At 42.6% G+C, this 20,781-nt stretch overlaps 3 protein-coding genes across 3 annotated transcripts in view; 2 read left to right on the top strand and 1 right to left on the bottom strand.

Annotated features, from left to right (window-relative positions):
* The window catches only part of elk4 (ETS transcription factor ELK4), a 40,824-nt gene extending 27,901 nt beyond the window's left edge, over positions 1-12,923 (top strand). Inside the window, exons 5-6 of the mRNA XM_049571308.1 lie at positions 4,064-4,183; positions 8,785-12,923. Of these exons, the coding sequence (XP_049427265.1) occupies positions 4,064-4,183; positions 8,785-8,883 (219 nt within the window). The 3' untranslated portion in view covers positions 8,884-12,923. The remainder of the gene's footprint in view (positions 1-4,063; positions 4,184-8,784) is intronic.
* Positions 12,924-15,321: 2,398 nt separating this feature from the next.
* On the top strand, positions 15,322-15,921 carry LOC125889141 (proline-rich protein HaeIII subfamily 1-like). The gene has a single exon (XM_049576876.1). The coding sequence runs from the start codon at positions 15,322-15,324 to the stop codon at positions 15,919-15,921; it is 600 nt and encodes a 199-aa protein (XP_049432833.1).
* A 1,198-nt stretch (positions 15,922-17,119) lies between these two features.
* The window catches only part of mfsd4aa (major facilitator superfamily domain containing 4Aa), a 31,119-nt gene continuing 27,457 nt past the window's right edge, over positions 17,120-20,781 (bottom strand). The window contains exon 10 of the mRNA XM_049571228.1: positions 17,120-20,589. Coding sequence (XP_049427185.1) covers positions 20,537-20,589 — 53 coding nt within the window. The 3' untranslated portion in view covers positions 17,120-20,536. The remainder of the gene's footprint in view (positions 20,590-20,781) is intronic.

Below are 20,781 nucleotides of genomic sequence, written 5' to 3'. Positions count from 1 at the left end.
TTACATCCAGACAGTCCCGATGTTTCCTCCACAGGCTACACTTCACTCAGCTGCCCAACAAACCTGCTGCTTCTTCCCGGCTCAGTGCTCCGGTTGGATCCAAATGGAGAGCTGGGGCTAGCTGGGAAGCTAGTGGAGGCTAACTGGCTGTGCTTCCCTCCGGTCATGCTGTGGCTAATGCTCCACTAGCCTCACAGCTAGCCCCGGTTTGTTATTCAGGTTAAATTGGGAAGAAGCAGCAGGTCTGTCGGGCAGCACAATGAGGTGAAGCCTGAGGAGGAAGCCCCGGTTAGCCCCGGTTTCACTACAGGCAGATTCACTCGTTACAGAGGCGAGGAAATAAACCTGAACAGCCAATCAGAGTGATCTCTCTCACCGACAAGCTCCGACGCCGATTCAACATGCTCAATCGGCTGACGCCGAAGTGCCGACGATGCGGGACGCAACGCAAAAACTAGGGCGACAGACGCTTACCGACGGCCCGACTTTGACTCACGGCCAACCGTCGGCTTGGTGTGTCAGGGCCTTAAAGGGGCAAAAAGTGAAATCGTTTCACTGCTAGGTTTGCTGTTGTGCACTGCCTGTAGACCAAAACAAAGAGTATCATGAGCCACTCCTCCCTCTACCTCTGCTCTCCACCCCCCACCCCACTCGCCTCGTCTGTGCAGCCGAGCACCGCGGCATCTCCACGGACTATTACATCCAGACGGACCCGGTGTTTCTTCCGCAGGCTCCACTTCACTCAGCTGCCCGATATACCCGCTGCTTCTTCCCACATTAACCCGAATAACAAACCAGGGCTTGGTGCTCCGGTTGGATCCAAATGGAGAGCTGGGGCTAACGTTAGCTGGGAAGCTAACGGAGGCTAACTGGCTGTGCTGGCCACTGAGTGAAGTGGAGCATGAGGAGGAAGCACCGGCTAGCTGGGAGGCTAGCGGAGGCGGGAACTGCCCATTGGTCCAACAGCCCATTGGTCCAACATCCCATTGTTCCAACCATATTAAACCCATTGTTCCGAAGTCCGTTCCGAAATCATCATGATGCCCTGTGGTTAAGGTCTGGTTAGGTTTAGGCACAAAAACCACTTGGTTAGGGTCAGGAAAAGATCATGGTGTGGGTTAAAATGAAAAAGAAAGTGACAAACACATATGCCGTGAGCCTGCTCTGCCTCAAGCCTTTCCCAGCTGACCCAGAGCCGGTCGCGGCCCACCATACGCCCGCCACGAGCCATTAAGCACCGCGGACAGTCGGACTAATGGGATGTCGAACCAATGGGCTGTCGGACCAATGCCATGGACCCGCGGAGGCTAACTGGCTGTGCTGGCAGCTGAGTGAAGTGGATTCACATGAACGTAGGGGGCTGGAGATTAACACAGAGATAGGGTATGTGAGGTCATGCTGTACTCCATATGAAATTACACCTCTAGTTCTTCACATAGCAATTATTTAATTCCTTCAGTCTAGAAATGATGAATTTCGCTTATTGCTCCTTTAAGGCAACTCTGAGCCTGCACAGCAGAACACAGCACCATTGAAGTACACTCTAAAAACTTTTTCTTTCTTTTGTGGGGTGGGTTTTTTTTTTGTTTTTGAAAATTGACCGGACACTCTCGTCTTTTCTGCGCCTGACTTCCTGTTTGACTCATTTGGTCTGTGTAAATTGATGTGCCATCGTGCGGCGTCCGTCAGAAATAGACCTGGTGCGTATTTTTAGCAGAGCGTAGCGCCGAGCCGCATCTAAGCCACGGCTGGTGGAGCAAGGCCTGCGCCTTGGCCGGATCGTGCACTCCACGGATCCAGTTGGTTGTCATAAGTGGGCCTGTCCCAGAGGCATTCAACTACCAGAGAGCTTTTGAAATCCTGTTTTGGAAACCACATAAAATTAAATCCTCTGATTCAGGGTGCAGTACTTGCAAATCAGGAGGAGGGAGGGAGGGAGGGAGGGAAGGAGAAAAGCAGAAATTTGTGTGTAATTAATTTAAGTGTTACCTTTTGTTTTCTTTTCATATTGCGTATTTTGTATTGTTATGCATATCTGTAATTGTGTTTGTGAGTGAGAGAGTGTTAAAAGAATATTTTGTCTGCACATGATTTAAAATAATAAAATAGCCCTCCAGAGGCAGATCAGTACGTCAGTCATTTTTCTTGGAATTACTGAAATGTTTAACCACTAATCCTTAGCTGTATTTTAAGTGTAACCAGATTGATGCCTTTAAACCAAATATATACAAAATTTTGTCCCGGGGGGCACGCCCCCCGGGCCCCCCTACAGGGTTCGGTACAACCCCAAAGAATATGAATACAACATAGGCTGTATATTTTCTTAAGTTACCATGTGTTTGCCTTGCAATGATCTGTCCAACTGAGCGCAAGAAAACATCCAGCATTTTACTCATAGTGACCAGCAGGTGGCAGCAGTGCAGCAATAATGTGTAAAGCCAGGCTCTTTGGGTTTGTTTTTGTGGTTGTTGATGCTGTTTGCAGACCACATGGCTGTGTATGCTGCTTTGTAGAATTTAGATTTAGATTTGTTGTTTCGACAGTGTTGTTTTTCTTATGTCCTTTCCCATGCAGGTTAGGTCAGGTTTGATCATGAGATCCAGCGTCACACTGCTGTTCAGCTCACATATGAATGAGTGTCTCTCTTTGGTTTGTCTCTCATCTGTCAGTGATCAGGTTTAAGCATTGCCTCATCGTTGAATAGGTCCAGCAGGGTTCAGATGAGTTCTACAGGGTCAATAAAGATGCATATGGATAAAAGCTGCTGGTAGCTTGTTAACTGCCCTTTAATTTGGAATTTGACCTCACAATTCATTCTCAAAGTGAATAAATACACCAACCATCTAGTGTTGTCTCAGTTGTCAGAGGTGAGTTGTGATTATATTCCCAGTTAAAAGTAACAGGAAAAGTTGACAAAAGCAGAGATGAGGTGCAACAGACTGCATATATTCATGCAAACCTTCCACCACAGTGTCACATATACCACATGGTATAGACGCTAAGTCCCTTATATTACTCTGTTTCAGATTGTTTTTACATTTGTTTGCCATAGATGGAATGATCTATTAATCATGTCTGTCCAAACTTCATCATTACCTTTTGGTATTTGCTATCTATTTTAACTAGAAACAAAATAATTCATTTTCAGTGAGGCAGCATAGGTTGTGATGTCAAAGGAAGGCATCAGATATTAAGTGTGTGTGCCAAATGAGAGCCACTAACATTACTGACAGTTCATTATCAGGCACCAATTGTTAGCAATTCCTTAGTCACTAATGGCAAACTGCCATTCATAGGAGTGTAATGTTTTATAGATAGATAGATAGATAGATAGATAGACTTTAGTGTCTGGCCCGACAGTGACAAAAAATTATCCCGTGACAAGGCTCAACAATACACACTATTACATTTAAAACACATCTGAAGCAAATATTAAAGGGGGACTGTTAAAACAGCAACTGATAAAGCAGGTTGAAGTGCAGTGTCTGTTTTAGATTGTTCAGGGTGCTTATTGCAAAGGGAATGAAGGATTTCTTGTAGATGTTTTTCCGGGGCCAATAGGACTTTGCAGTAATTGGAAGGAGTGGTGGAGGGGTGAAAGGGGTTTTCTGTGATCAGGGTGGCTTTCCAGATCAATGAGCAGTTATACAGATCAGATAGAAGAGTTTGGAGTGAGCTGATTATTTTGCTGGCCTGATTAGTTATGCGGGACAGTTTTGTTTTGTGTTTGGTGGTGAGTGAGTTGTACCAGGATGAAATGTTGAAGGTGAGAATGGATTCAATGAATGAACGGTAAACCAGAGTTAAAATGTCACTCTGGTTTACCAACATGATAAGTCCTGAGTTATATATAGGCATATTGGATATCAGCAAAAAATCCAATATCCTGCATCCCTACTGTCAACAGATCTTTGGTATTTCTTACTAAAATTTCTCATCAGCCATCGTCTTAAATATACGCTGGTGCAATATATCTGTGGAAATCTAAAATCAGCCAGTATCTTCCATGCTGCCCGGTGCCAATGCAATGCACTGAGTCTGTCTTGTTTGTGTCCTTCCTCAGACTCCCACTCTGTTGCTGACTCCCAGTCCTCTGCTGTCCAACATCCACTTCTGGAGCACGCTCAGTCCAGTCGCCCCCCTCAGCCCAGCCACACGACGCCAGGGAGCCCACCTGTTCCAGGTTGTTACTGCACATTAGAGCGGTGGTTGTCAAGTGATCTCACTTTCGGACCCACATTTTCACATGGTCATTATAAGAATACTTCACCTGCAAAATGACTGTTGGTGTATCAGTTACTTACTGCATGTTATCCTGAACTGGTGAAGAAAACTAAGTTTGTCTCACATGCCTCCACAGTGAACAAAGAATCTAAAAAAGGAGAGCGTTCTTGATGAATTGAAGTAAACAGGAATGAGATTAACAACAGCAAAACTATATCAAAACATCTATTTACCCTCTCACGTAACTCACGCAGTATCATCCATGTCTCATTTATCCAGTTGTCAATCAATCAGTCAATCAATGTTATTTATAAAGCCCAGTATCACAAATCACAATTTGTCTCACAGGGCTTTACAGCATACAACATCCCTCTGTCCTTTGGACCCTCACAGCGGATAAGGAAAAACCCCAAAAAAACCTTTAACGGAGAAAAAAATGGTAGAAACCTCAGGAAGAGCAACTGAGGAGGGATCCCTCTTCCAGAGGGACGGACAGACGAGCAACAGATGTCGTACAGAACAGATCAACATAATAAATTAACAGTAAACTGTATGACACAATGAGAGAGAGAGAGAGAGAGATATGCAGGATAGACGGTAATGGCAGTAGCTTACAACAACATTAATGAAAGTAATTAATAATAATATATTAATATCTGATAGTATACAGTACAGGCCAAAAGTTTGAACACACCTTCTCATTCAATGCGTTTTCTTTATTTTCATGACTATTTACATTGTAGATTCTCACTGAAGGCATCAAAACTATGAATGAACACATGTGGAGTTATGTACTTAACAAAAAAAGGTGAAATAACTGAAAACATGTTTTATATTCTAGTTTCTTCAAAATAGCCACCCTTTGCTCTGATTACTGCTTTGCACACTCTTGGCATTCTCTCCATGAGCTTCAAGAGGTAGTCACCTGAAATGGTTTTCCAACAGTCTTGAAGGAGTTCCCAGAGGTGTTTAGCACTTGTTGGCCCCTTTGCCTTCACTCTGCGGTCCAGCTCACCCCAAACCATCTCCATTGGGTTCAGGTCCGGTGACTGTGGAGGCCAGGTCATCTGCCGCAGCACTCCATCACTCTCCTTCTTGGTCAGATAGCCCTTACACAGCCTGGAGGTGTGTTTGGGGTCATTGTCCTGTTGAAAAATAAATGATCGTCCAACTAAATGCAAACCGGATGGGATGGCATGTTGCTGCAGGATGCTGTGGTAGCCATGCTGGTTCAGTGTGCCTTCAATTTTGAATAAATCCCCAACAGTGTCACCAGCAAAACACCCCCACACCATCACACCTCCTCCTCCATGCTTCACAGTGGGAACCAGGCATGTGGAATCCATCCGTTCACCTTTTCTGCGTCTCACAAAGACACGGCGGTTGGAACCAAAGATCTCAAATTTGGACTCATCAGACCAAAGCACAGATTTCCACTGGTCTAATGTCCATTCCTTGTGTTTCTTGGCCCAAACAAATCTCTTCTGCTTGTTGCCTCTCCTTAGCAGTGGTTTCCTAGCAGCTATTTGACCATGAAGGCCTGATTCGCGCAGTCTCCTCTTAACAGTTGTTCTAGAGATGGGTCTGCTGCTAGAACTCTGTGTGGCATTCATCTGGTCTCTGATCTGAGCTGCTGTTAACTTGCGATTTCTGAGGCTGGTGACTCGGATGAACTTATCCTCAGAAGCAGAGGTGACTCTTGGTCTTCCTTTCCTGGTCGGTCCTCATGTGTGCCAGTTTCGTTGTAGCGCTTGATGGTTTTGCGACTCACTTGGGGACACATTTAAAGGTTTTGCAATTTTCCGGACTGACTGACCTTCATTTCTTAAAGTAATGATGGCCACTGGTTTTTCTTTAGTTAGCTGATTGGTTCTTGCCATAATATGAATTTTAACAGTTGTCCAATAGGGCTGTCGGCTGTGTATTAACCTGACTTCTGCACAACACAACTGATGGTCCCAACCCCATTGATAAAGCAAGAAATTCCACTAATTAACCCTGATAAGGCACACCTGTGAAGTGGAAACCATTTCAGGTGACTACCTCTTGAAGCTCATGGAGAGAATGCCAAGAGTGTGCAAAGCAGTAATCAGAGCAAAGGGTGGCTATTTTGAAGAAACTAGAATATAAAACATGTTTTCAGTTATTTCACCTTTTTTTTGTTAAGTACATAACTCCACATGTGTTCATTCATAGTTTTGATGCCTTCAGTGAGAATCTATAATGTAAATAGTCATGAAAATAAAGAAAATGCATTGAATGAGAAGGTGTGTCCAAACTTTTGGCCTGTACTGTACATGTGTGACAATAATCACGTGTATAATAACAGTAGAAGTATTACTAATGATAACAGCAGCAGCAGGAGGCATCTGGCAGGACCACGGCAGCAGCACAACCACACACGTCACACTATCCAGGCACCGCTGTGATATGAGTTAATCTGAGAAACAGTGGAGCACAAAGGCTCCGGAGAAGAAGCCGAGTTAGTGGCATCCAGAATGGCCGAGTTAGTAAGATGCAGCAATAGGACACAAGAGAGAGAGAGAGAGACAAGGAGAAAAGGTGCCCGGTGTATTATAGGGGGGTCCTCCGGCAGACTAGGCCTAAATCAGCACAAACTAGGGGCTGGTACAGGGCAAGCCTGAGCCAGCCCTAACTATAAGCTTTATCAAAGAGGAAAGTCTTAAGTCTAGTCTTAAATGTGGAGACGGTGTCTGCCTCCTGCACTGCAAAAACTCAAAATCTTACCAAGAATATTTGTCTTATTTCAAGTCACAATGTCTCATTTCTAGTCAAAAAAATCTCATTACACTTAAAATAAGACTCATCACCTAAAAAGTTACTTGTTTTTAGCCAATTTTCACTTGTTTCAAGTAAATTTTCACTTGAAATAAGTAGAAAAATCTGTCAGTGGACCAAGTTTTTTTTGCTTGTAATAAGAAAAAAAACCTTGCTCCACTGGCAGATTTTTCTATTGCTTGTAATAAGAAAAAAACCTTGCTCCACTGGCAGATTTTTCTACTTATTTCAAGTGAAAATTTACTTGAAACAAGTGAAAATTGCCTAAAAACAAGTAACTTTTTAGGTGATGAGTTTTATTTTAAGTGTAATGAGATTTTTTTGACTAGAAATGAGACATTTTGACTAGAAATAAGACAGATATTCTTGGTAAGATTTTGAGTTTTTGCAGTGTGGACTGCAACAGGAAGATGATTCCACAGAAGAGGAGCCTGATAGCTGAAGGCTCTGGCTCCTGATCTACTTTTGGAGACTTTAGGGACCACGAGTAACCCTGCATTCTCCGAGCGCAGAGTTCTGGTGGGATAATAAGGCACTATGAGCTCTCTAAGATATGATGGAGCCTGACCATTTAGAGCTTTATAAGTTAACAGTAGGATTTTAAATTCAATTCTTTTTTTTATAGATTTTACAGAATTTTTTACAGTTGTGTACTCTCCAAACACCCCAAGTGTGCCTGAGCACACACATGCATATAAGCTCCGCTTGAGCAGAGTGCACACATTTGTGTGTGACTAGGTGCACTACTCTGCAATGTCTGGGACTGTTAATATTGACGTGTTTTAAATTGTAATGTTTCAGTGAAAATGCATATAGTAAGAACTGAGCATTAGAGTCCGACTGATTTATCAGTCGGCCGATTTTATGAGGTGAAATTGGCATGTTGCGGTTATATTAGTATTGGCAAATTTCCCCTCTGTTGTTTGTGCCAATATGACAATTTCATTTTCATAAAGAGACAACATGATACATAAGATTGATGTTTTTTTTCTCTTTGATGGTCTAGCAGGGTGCATTCATCAATGCATATGTTAGTACTTTATTGATTTCTCTTCACCACTAAATTGTGAGGAAAATTTCTTTTTTTGAGTTTTAGATTGCTTGAAAAAAAATAAAGAGATAGCTCCTGACAATGATAGATGCATTTCAGACAATACATACAGACACAAAAATCAAGTATTTTTAAAAGTCCCACATTTTTACCTTGAAATGACTGCTAATCTGAAACTTGAGGTGGTTGCTATAAAAAATATATTGCTCAGTAATTCCAGACAATAATTGAAATATTTGAGTTCATGACATCTCTTTATTACATATCTTTGTAACAAGTACACACACACACACACACACACACACACACACAAACACGTGTATTAATATATACATATGTTTCCACCAAAATTAGTGTGTGTATGCAGGTTACTTAAACACAGGTAAACATGCTCAAAATAGGCTATAGACTGTTTTCCCAGTAGATGAGCAGCTCTGCAGCAGACAAGTATGCCTTTTTGTGTATAATGTGGGGGGTTTTTTTGGTGTGTCACGGATAGGCCGCAGGACAGGTAAACAGTAGAAAGCAGCATGGAGGCCAGTGAAAACTTAATGGTGTCATTCGACCTGGTTGTGAATGCTGATTATAACCTTTCTCATCTTATTATAGAGCCAGATGTCAGCGGGTGTTACTGGGTTTTTTGTGTTGTGGGAAAGGGGCTTATCTCTTTTTTTGTCTGAAGCGTCCTTACGCATTCTGCTCTGTTTCAGTTTCCATCAGTCCTCACCCCTCAGTTCCAGATCCCTGTCCATAGTATGGATGGGACCAACACACCCGGCCCCATTTCCCCAGACCCTCAGAAGACATAGGATTAACCCCAACAGTATCACCGCATTTGGACCCAGACACCCTCCCCCCTCCTGCTCCATCTCTTGCTCCCACATCTAGGACAGTGATGCAGGAGCTCTGTCATTGCTGTTCCTCATCACTGCGGTGCTTTAAAGTTCACTGCCACAGAACTCACACTACAGTCAGACGTGTGGAGGGAGAGTCTGGACAGGTGCTGGCCGTCCAGGTTTGATGGATGACCGTAACACACTGAGTTTGTTTCAGAATATTTACACCCTGAGGATGCTATCTTGTACTCATACACACTGATGCCATTGTTTCTAATGCACTTCTGGATTCATTTGGTCTGGCTTCTTGGGATTCTCAGTCACAACAGTTGCAAGGAGGGAGGAGTTTCCATGGCAACAGTTGGTGCATGTGGATTGGACCTTCAGCAGCGACAATCTTCTTCATACTTGGAGACACAGACTGTTGGAATTACAGATAACTGAATCTTTACTTTTGTAGAATTTCCTTCTTAACTTGTGGGACAGTAAAACTGCCAAAAACACACGTTATGTTCTCAGTTGCTAATGTGTTTCCTCCTCTGCTGACTATGCTTCTGTTCTTTGTTGTGCTCTGTCCTTAACTTTTACCCTTGTTGAAGGGTAGTGCTTTAACCTGATAATGTGCATGTTTACCTGCAGCTCTTTTATCTTGTTCCCAGCTCTCAGCCTCGCTTCACCTGCCTGAGTGTGTACCATTACTGCTCTGAAAGGTTGGCTAACTAAAGCCATATCCATCATGACTTTTACCTTGACGTTCTTATCGTGACATGTGGCCATAATCTGAGCTGAACCTTTAACCATGCCTCTACGTAACTGTTCCTGTGTGTGTGTGTGTGTGTGTGTGTGTGTGTGTGTGTGTGTGTGTGTGTGTGTGTGTCTGTGTCTGTGTGTGTCTGTGTGTGTCTGTGTCTGTGTGTGTATGTCTGTCTGTCTATCTGTCTGTCTGTCTGTCTGTGTCTGTGTAATACAAAATCCCTGGAAGCCAGTGTGGCCTGGTCTGGTTCCAGCAAGTAAGCATTCAGGTGGGAATGAAAGAAATAGAAGCCATAACCCTTTTTGTGCATCAGCTCTGCAAGCTGCAACGCATAGATCCTGTATTTGTTACTGTTGTGATGGCACCTTTTTAAATTAACTCTGCATTGTTAAAGGTGGTCATCATGTTAGGGATTGACATTTTGGAAAATACACTTAATTGCTTTCTTGCTGAGAGTTAAAGGGATAGTTTGCTCCTAGTTTAGAGAAACAGGCTAGAGTACTGAAACAGAAGCTAAGCAGTGTACTGCTGTTGACGGGGATGGCAACAAAATGCATTTAAACCACCTAAAGAAAATTCCCACCTTAAACAGTCAGTATCAGTTAAAGGGTTCCCATGGTCATGGAAAACCTGGAAATGGCATGAAATTTCTCAATCTCATTTTCAAGGCCTGGAAAAGTCATGGAATTAGTAAAAAATCATTTAACGTTTGGAAAAATTATGGAAATTTGTGGTGTAATGACATTAATTCTTACAGTATTCTTCTATAGAAAACCTTCCACTGCTACTCTCCCAAGGCTGAACAAGTGTACATTCTTATGTTGCCGCATTGCTTTTGTGAAACTTTGGTGTTTTAAGTGGTTCATTCGTATTCACCAAAGTTACACAATAACACTAACTAACTAACTAACTGATTGAAGCAGTAGACCAGCAGCTCCTGAGTTCAGTGAGCTAAAATGTTTATCTCAGTGGAGCCTGGTGGCTTTGGTGGGAGCCTAGATCAGATGGGAACTGAAGCCATTAATGGCTTCTGCATCGGAATCGGTTGTCTGACGGAAAGGTTAAGTGGTGAAAATACTCACAATGTAGTGTACACTTAATCTTTTATAGATTTTTTTTTTTTTTAGGGTGGCTAAAATATGTTTTGCTGCATACCCCAACCACAGCAGAACATTGCTCAGCTACCCTTTCGGCACTCCTGCCACTTCTCTAAAACGAGGGCATACTGACAGACATCTAGTATAGGTAATGCAGATTATGAGTAAGTAACCCATACAACCCCACTTCCAAAAATATGAATTATTCCCATAAATAAGATCAATGCCACTCTAAATATGTAGCTGGATGCTAATAAGCAGCTTATTAGCTTAACTTAAACAGGGAAATGGCTAGCCTGGCTCTGCCCAAAGGTCCCATAATCTGCCTACCAGCACCTTTAGTTCACCAGTTGACATTATTTATTCTGTGTAAAACCAAAGCGTAAAAACATTAGTTTACCATTTAAAGTAGTGTTATGAGATATACTGTTTCTTAGCTGGGAGCTTCCTGGAGTCTCAGAAAATGCTTGCACAGTACATTTCCACAAACCATGACTATGTTATGTTGGCACGTTTCATAAGTATATCAATGTTTCTAAAGTGACGTAGTATATGAGCAGACTTTGTCATCAGGAGATGGAAAGGATGGTGGATGGCATGTCATGCCTACCAAGCTGCAGGCCACTGTTCAAGACCAACATACAATAAAACTGATTGTGATTAGCCAGTTATTGCTGTGTTTCCAGCAACATTTTAGTCCTCAGATGTGGGTGTTTTTAGTGACCTGTCACTATGTTTCTAGCGGGGATAGTGCCATGAAAAGCAGTTCCTTTTTACAGAAGAGATATTGCTGCTGTTCGCTTGCTGCCTGCTTGTGGCCAAGAAATAGTTCCAGCACACCACAACTTGTTTTTACACGGTAACATGTCAATTAGTGAGCCTTGGAGGTGTTTTAAGATGTATTTTATTGCCTTTGGACTGAGCCTGACTAGCCATGTCTCTCTGTTTCTCTTGTGCCGGTTCCAGCTTCATATTTACGTGAGAGAAATAACAGTTTTCTCATATAACTTCCATATAACTTCGGGTATGTATATTTCCCAAAATGTCAAACTATTTCTTAAAGTATAATTTGATCTAAAGCTGGACAGAATAATTCCTTATGAAGCAGAATCAAACCAGACCTTGAAGCCTTGATTATTGTCCACAGGTCAGCTCAGTTGTGTTTGTTATAAACAAATAGGTTCTGATTGTTGTTGTTGCTTGCAGCGTCAGTGCAGTTCTTTGATCTCAGACTCAACTTCCAAATCTTAGTGACTAGACTCTGAACAGTCTAGTCTTAACCATTGCCAAGCCTTAGCCATGTGAAACCCAACAACCTTTAATCCTGAGGACTGTAGAAATCCTCTGGAACATTGAAGCACCTTCCTCACCCTAAAACTCCCAATCCTCCTCCAGATGATCAGCCATGAAAGGTTTACACTTGTTTTTGTAAGTGACTTTGAAGCCATAAGTCTGAGACACAGACTCAAGAGGTAGAGCCACATTTCTATGCTAATATATGTGGAAATTGTACATCATACTTGTTTACATGATACTTGGTTAGAACACGCTTAGGTGGTTCTTTACTTAAGTGTCCCTTTCTGACCCAGGGATGGATGACCAGCAAATCTTGTGGTCTCATGCTCATTTTTACTCAACTAACAGACAGCCCCCTCAGCCTACAGTCTGTCACATTGATATACGGTGCCTTACCACAGCCAAGCCCAAGTTTAGCTCCCACATGTGGATGGAGTTGTATCATTTAAAAGTTAGCATAGAACTAATGAAACACGACAGCGTTCCTGTTTGTTTTTATGCCATATCTTTGCATAGACCAAACCAGACCCCCAGAAGTTCCGAATCAAACTTCACAGGGATGTTTTGTGTGTGAATACACTGCAGCTCATGCAGTCTGCCCAAGATTATGTATTGCAGGACCTTTAATGTGCTGCAGTGTTCTCTGGGGTGTATTCATGTACATACAGACAGCACATGGGTTATTATTCAGAGCATGTAAATCTAATGAGGCCAGTTGGCAGCCATGTTTCTTCCCAACCTGCTTATAAATGTTTGTGTTAACAAATTTACTCAAAGTATATGAATATAAATAAAAATTAAAAAATAATAAACAGGTTTCATATGTGTGTGTATATATATATATATATATATATATATATATATATATATATATATATATCTATATATATATATCTATATATATATATATATATATATATATATATATGTATATATATATATAGATATATATAGATATATATATAACCTGTTTATTATATTTTTGTGTAATCATTAATTTTCCTGTAACACCGATAGAGTTTTAAGATTAATTTCTATTTTTGTAATGGCCAGATAGTTAGATGCTGTTTGGGGTTCTCTGATTTAATGTTCTCTTTGTGCATGTGTTTCTTTATGTTGTTTTCCTCTCGTGGATTTGGGAGGTGGCTGCCCCATGGTGGCATTGGCTAGTTCTGGGAATCAAAGCCTTATGGGGAGAAATCTAAATCTATGTTTTATATGTAAAGTGTTTTGATAGTGTTGATATTGTACATGCAGATGTTGTGATAGAACGTTTGCACTTCAGACTCCGGGGTTCCTGCAGTATTGGATTCTGTCGCTTTTTTATGAGTCAGATTTCCTCTTTGAAATGTTGACATTTGCTAACTGAGAAATGTTTATTTTCCAAAAGGGAGGATAAATTATGCACTTCGTATTTTATACAGTAAATCAGATCTTTTACAATAAATATTAAAGGGTTTGTGATTAGGCAGTACCACACAACATTTATTTATTTGAATTTATAGTAAAGCCCAATCGAATTGGGGAAAACTATTAAATAGCTGAATGATAACCTCGAAGCCCATTTGTAATTTTCCTCCATTAACTCTTGTAGGACTTGTCTTTTGCGTATTTCTTCATTTGTATCTTCTGATGATGTTCTCCTTATACTTACCTTGAAATGTAAAATCTCCTTTAAAAAAGAAAGGACACGTGGCTCTTGCTTTGTTTTGTCCAGTTTTCTATTTGTTTGATGCTTTTTAAAATGTTTACAAGCTGCTTGTCTTAAGTGGCGTATTGATGTTTGGGAGGTGTAGAGGAAGTGTTTATAATGGGAGAGATAGGTGAGACCAATAATAAAAGATATCTAACTATTCTTGTCTCTATATTCTGTTCATTTCTAATGGTTATATTCAGCCACCAGGAAATTACAGCCCTGATTCCAAAGAAGTTGGGACTCTACTTAAATACACTAATTCTAAATTTGATGCCTACAACGTGTGAGCAATAAAAGACAAGGGCCCCCCGACCCCCCCGACCATGTCAAGTCAAGTCCAAGTCAAGTCACCTTATTATTGTAATTTTACCTGCAGAATCTGATCTTAATAAAGTGAAAAGACAAGATATAAGTAACTGTCAGTAAACATTGACTTCATCGCTGCAATGTTTACTTTGCAGAGACGACCCCCATGCGTGCGCACGCACACTCACACACCCACTAACCAAGGCAGCGGCCAAAATCACCCATTTAGCTCATTTAACCCTGTGTTGCTCGTTCATAAAACGTACAGCCGGTGTTGTGATGAACCGGTCAGAATGTTCGCTCACGTTTTCTGGGGTTAATGTTAGCAAATAAATTAAAAACAAGTTCCACCAAACCGACCCACCCCCCCACCCCATCCCCGTATTGTATTAAGTTAACGTTAGCTAACTACCGACTAACCAGATAATATTAGCTAATTGACAAGCACTTACTGGGCAGAATGGCTCTTCAAATGACAAACAAAGACAGGGTAGTGATCCAATTATGACAACGCCATTCTCAGCCTGCGCTCCTACTGGGTAATCGACATTATTTTTTAAATTACTTTATTAATTTTATATTCTAACCAAAAACATGATGTGAATAACTCTCAAGTCATTCAAGTCATCGTGTCTCAAGTCAAGTCAAGTCCAGAGTCTTTAACTTCCAAGTCCAAGTCAAGTCTCAAGTCTTTTATATGTTGTCAAGTCAAGTCACAAGTCATCAAAACAGCAACTCGAGTTGACTCGAGTCCAAGTCACAATGACTCGAGTCACCATCTCTGGTGTTGACCCACCACCTCCCCTCTTACTATGATTCTCCGATCCCTGACGGAGAAATATTAACCCTACACCGTGAGTGTGAATGTGAGTGCCCATAAGTGTGATGTGGTGCATTAAAATTGAGGGACACAGGAGACAGGTGGGGGCAAGGCTGATGGCTACAGCACACTGCTGTCCTGCAGCCTGTGCAGCCATAAGGCACCTGTAACCTGTTCCCATCTGTCCCCCAAGATGTAGGTGTGTGTGGTGCTTTAAAATTGGAGGACAGATAAGGATGGGTTGGGGGGCAGCATGGAGAGCTACAGGACACCACTGTCCCATAGCCTGCCCCAGCGTGAAGCCCCCCCATCCATCAGTGGTCTGCACCTCGAAGAGTGAGTGTATGTGGTGTGTTAAAAGTGTGAAATGTGTGGTAAGTGAACTAAATGTGGTTTAGGAGGCTGGGCCAGTGTAGGCCCGGCCCGAGGGCTGGAGGGATGGATGAGAGGGGCTAGAAGGCGGTGCCAACCAGACCCCGGTGCCACGAGGCCCCCAAAGCCCATGGACAGCGTGCCAGGTGGGCCCCAAGGAACCCAACGGGCCCCCACCGAACCCCGCCCCCCAAGCAACTGCAGCGTCAGGCCCCCGCAACGGTCCCGACCTGGGTCACACCGCCCGCAGCAAACCGACCGCACGCCACCAGGATGCACGGACAATGAGCCCCACCCAGCCCCCCGGACCCCAGCGCACAGGAGCACAGGCCAACCCGCAACCCCGCCAGTACCCCCCCAGACCGCCCCAGACCCAAAGCTGGACCCCCAGCCCATCCGACCCGCCCCCCACTGCCGGCCGCACCCCAACGGGCAGGCCCACCCTGCGCGGCAGCAGAACACCCCCCCATGGGCAGCACCCAGCCCCCACACCAGGCCCCCAGCCCGGGAGGGCCCCAGGCCCAGGGAACACAAGGAGACCCTGCCACCCCCAGGCACACAGGGCGAGCAGTCCAGACTTACCTGCTCCCCAGGGGAAACCGCCCAGCCCCGCGATCCCCCAGAGAGCCAGGGAGCAGGCCCAGATTCAAGAGAGAGAGGGTGCACCTAACACATGCTTAAGGCCTTGAATTCTGATGAACCGCTGTGGTATATTGTGGTGAGAGAGATAGAGGGATTAGGGGTTACATCATTAACAGAAACACATTACATATTACACAACAGTTTTTCTTGAGTTGTAATATTTATATGTACAGGTGGCATATGCTCACAGGCTGAGTGGCACTATACAGACACGTTTAGTGAGTGAATAAATGGTGACCATTTTTCTGTAAAGTATGTGGCCAGCAGATATTTTCTCCAGTGAAATATGTTCTGCAAGGAGATTCAGCCAGTGGTTGATGTTGAGGGTCTGTTTATCTTTCCAATTGACTAGGATTGTTTTCTTGGCGATGGCGAGAGCTACAAGAAGAGAATTGCAGTGGCTGTTTGGGAGGTCAATTGTCATCAGGTCACCAATTAAACACAGGTTGTGAGATAATGGGATCCTGCAGTCCAAAATGGAGGAGAGTTTTTGAGTGACTGTTGACCAGAAGTGCTGGACAGGTGAACATAACCAAAGGGCATGAAACTAGGTGTCTGCAGTGTTCTGAGTACACTGAGTGCATGTGTCAGATTGACTAAAGCCCATTCTATTCATCTTTTGTTGGGTGATGTGTGTTCTGTGGAGTACTTTAAATTGGATAAGTTGTATATTAGTGTGTCTTGTCATCTTAAATGTATTTTTGCATATCTGAGTCCAGAAGTCAGGGTCCGGTGATACACCCAGCTCTTTTTCCCATTTTAAAATTGGTAAATGTATAGAACTGGTCTCTGACAGTAATTTATAAATCTTAGAAAGGTTCTTCTTATTTCTCAGAGAAAGCTTTGTAATATGTTTGGCAAATTCTGGTGGCTGCAAAGTGTCCTGAGGCGCTGGAATTCTCCTCTTGATTGTTTTTATCAATTGTAAATATTGTAGAAAATTTCCATTTCTTATTTCAAAAGTCTGAAATAAGTTTGTGTATGTCATAAGTATATTGTCTTGGAAAAGGTGGTGGAGATGAGTTGATAGTTCCATCCAAATATGCTACATATGTTTTCCATTCCAATCCAAATGTATTTATAAACACCATTTAGAAACAATAACAGTGTTGTATGATAAAAAAACAAACAAACAAACAAAAATGATAAGACAACACAATAAACACCCAAAGACCAAAAGCCAAGGAAAAATTATATGTTTATAAAAACTGGCAGTGTAGGGGCAAGCTGCACATCCAGAAGCAACAGAGTTTGGGCGCTACAACTGTACAGCTGCAAAGGCACAATCTCCCCGGTGCTTCCACCTTGATCTTGGGGCAACCAGAAACCAACCGCCAACTGGGATGTTGACAAGTCTGTATACATATGGGACATTGATCAGATGGCCCTCTGGTGTGGTCAGAAAAACCTGGACCTGAACAAAGCAGAACAACACTGTTGGTGCTTCTCAAAGTCAAGTCCTTGGTAAGATGGATCCTTCCAAGTTGGGTCGTACAGAGCCTAGGCAAGACTCCTTCCTATCATTCTGTGAACACACATTGAAACAGGCAAGCGAATGCCGAGGTGTGCATCATTGAAGAGGTCCCGCCTTCAATTCCGGCAAATTATGTGCAAAGAATTGTGGGTACTTGTGGGTACACTGAGGATACACACATGCATTCTTGAAAATTCTCTGAAGGAAGGACTTGGTCCTTGGTGGTATTTGAAGGATCCTTGATATTGGAACAGTTCTTTGGTGGAATTTGGTGATGTAGCCTCCTTGAAATTCAGCCTTTTAAGGATAATTTCTTGACTTTGAAAAGCACCATTTGTCTGCTGTGGACCTCAAGTGGACATCCATCATCAGCACCATCAGGAAAAAGGCCCGCCAGAGGATAAACTGCAGCAGCTAAGGAAGTTCAACTTGCCTCAGGAGCTGCTGATACAGTTCAACACTCCTGTCTGTCCTCTGCCCATCCATCACTGTGTGGTTTGGATCAGCCACCAAACTGGACAGGAACAGACTTCAATACACAGTCAGGAGTCCTGACACTTCAAATAGCCGATTAGATGCATTATGGGCCATAACGCATCTAATCGGCTATTTGAAGTGTCACCTCTTCAGAACGAAGCATGTCAATTCTGTTTTGAAATTCGTGTTATTTGCAAAGTCATCACGTCTAGACATAAATTTGATGTTACTTTTAATCGTTTAAACATAAAGTTAACAACTACTTACGACTCTCTCTCTCTCTCTCTCTCTCTCTCTCTGTCTCTGTCTTTCTCTGTCTCATTGTGTCATATGGATTACTGTTAATTTATTATGCTGATCTGTTCTGTACGACATCTATTGCACGTCTGTCCGTCCTGGAAGAGGGATCTCTCCTCAGTTGCTCTTCCTGAGTTGCTCTACCATTTTTCCCCCGTTAAAGGTTTTTTTTGGGGGGGGGGTTCCTTATCCGCTGTGAGGGTCCTAAGGACAGAGGGATGTTGTATGCTGTAAAGCCCTGTGAGACAAATTGTGATTTGTGATATTGGGCTTTATAAATAAAATTGATTGATTGATTGATTGATTGAACTAGTAAAGGCTATTGCCAAACTGTCCAAAATCAATCCTGGGATATTATCTCAACTCACTGCATGATGTCACGCTGGGTGCCACTTGCCAGCTATGCTCGCCACTCCTCATCAGAGCACAGAACCTAGCAATGCTGAGATGGTTGAAAAAACTGATGCAAGCTCCTCCAGTGCCGCTCCAGTTGAAGTAGGATATGACACTTGGCGTCGGGACTCTGAAGACAATGTTTCATCTGTTTCTGCCCCTATGGTAAGTTAGTTTGTTAAAGTAGGCTATAGGCTAACGTTAACTTGTTGATTTTTAGCTAGTTCTAACTGTTCGTTCTTTACGATAGCTAACACTAGCAACTCAGCTAATCATGTACATGATGGCCTTACAAAGTTATAAAATGTGACTGTGTTCTAAATTTTGATGTTTATGATAATGACTGTAACGTTACAGTTAATCAGAAGAGGTGTACTCGGTTCATTCAGTCAGTAATAATTAGGCTAGCAACGTTAGCTACAGAGATGAAGGTCATGCTTAACTAGCAGCCAGTCATGTTTCTAAATTTCCTACAGGTAAGCTGAGGATAATGAACACCCAGATAACAGTAGTATGTGTCAGCAGAACCTTAGTGTGTAACTGTGACACTAAATTCAAGGACTTTCAATGACCTGTGTACGGGGCTGGACTGGGACAAAAAAAAAAAAGCCGACATTTATGTATCTTATTTGTACTCGCACACATTTTATTAAAAATTGAAATGATAAATCTTGTAGAGTTTCTTTGGCAAGTGCTTTCACCATAGGCATTGTGTACTCCGGGGCCATCTACTACCACCAGGATGTATATGAGAAGTGAATGAGCACATTGATTTTCTAGCCTTGGTACTCTCTCCAAGGGCATGTAGGCTACTACTGAGATTTATTTTAATTTTGGTAACAGCATAGTGTGTGCGTATGGCATTTCACCAATCATAGTGGGCCACCATGGCCAAAAATGCCAGGGCCATTTTTTTGCCCCAGTCCAGCCCTGCTTTATACCTCCAGGATTTCCGCAAATTATTGCGTGACATTATGATCTTGCGATCTGACAATTCCGGCCGCTCGGATTCCGTGGACATCCAGTATGTGGTCCAGGCGCTACCGAAGACATCGAACTACCAGTGAGCAGACTTGCCTTTCTTTGAGTTCAGTCAAGCGTCTCTCAGTTCACTGGAAAAGTCACGTCCTTCCCGACATGTGAAACAGCCCGTAATCTTCTCAGCTGATGGTGCACTTCCAGAGCGCTCTGGAGCTTCCAGCTGAGTGCCTGGCATTTTCAGCTTTGGTGGAAACATGGCCTTATGAAAGTAACACCAGTGACTGTAATTAGGAATTTGGTTAGACAAGAGCATATCGATGATCCAATCATCCAACCAACCAGAAGGTTTCACCCCGCATTACAGTGGTCAAGTTTGGGTCGAGGTAAAACCATGAATAACCCTTTCAAAATCACTAAATGATAAAATGACTTGAGCTTAGATAAGAGCCTCAGCTGGAAAAAGATAGATCTGATCACTGAGTTTATTTGTTTGTTCAACTTCAAATCACCGCCCATTATCACATCCCAATTTTTCACAGAGGGTTTTACCTGGTTCCAGGAAAGACAGGTTCATTTAAAGGGCATCACAGGTGACACTGGGTCAAAATATCAGGACTTAAGTTTTACTCTCATCAAAGGTTAAAACATTTAAGGCCATCCAAGCAATTTTGACATAATAAATCATACAAGAGCTTTCACATGCATACTTGAAAGGCAATACTTAATCATTTAAGTGTCTTTGAAAACAAAGACAGTGCTAGAGATGATTCTGCCAAAACAGAAATTAAGTCAAGTATTGGTCATCCCTTGAGCTTTTTGTTGATCACCAGGCTTGAAAGTAGATTTCTCGTCAGCAATGTTCAGTTGGAGGAGGACAGGATAAAGCTCCTGTTCTGAGACTGCCATATGATGCGAATGCCAGAAATGGTTCCTCCCATTCTCTCTTTCTATCATCCAGAGCAAAGGCACTTGGTCGTTTCTGTCCTCTGGCCTCCCCCTTAGTCTGTCGGAAACCCACAGATCATGAAGCTCCAGTCTTTGGCTTCTCTTTCATGTCTGTGTTGTCAGAGGAATCTGAGAAAAAAAGTGTTTAGTTAGATTATTAGGATCAGGGTTAGCTAACGCCCTGATGTCAGCAAGTTATCCTCGGGTCCAACATATAAATCACACAGTTTAACAAACAGTTATGTACATTCAAACATCACATTACATGCAAAAAATAAAAATACCGCCTCGTATTTGTCAAGTTGTAGTACTGTTTAAATC

The sequence above is a fragment of the Epinephelus fuscoguttatus genome, linkage group LG1, assembly GCF_011397635.1.
Source record: "Epinephelus fuscoguttatus linkage group LG1, E.fuscoguttatus.final_Chr_v1".
NCBI lineage: Eukaryota > Metazoa > Chordata > Actinopteri > Perciformes > Serranidae > Epinephelus > Epinephelus fuscoguttatus.
Note: the sequence above shows the minus strand (reverse complement) of the source record. Positions and strands in the feature narration are given on the sequence as shown.

Bases quoted from the DNA above. Each gene is read 5' to 3' on its own strand.
- LOC125889141 (XM_049576876.1), top strand. From the start codon at position 15,322: ATGAGAGGGGCTAGAAGGCGGTGCCAACCAGACCCCGGTGCCACGAGG.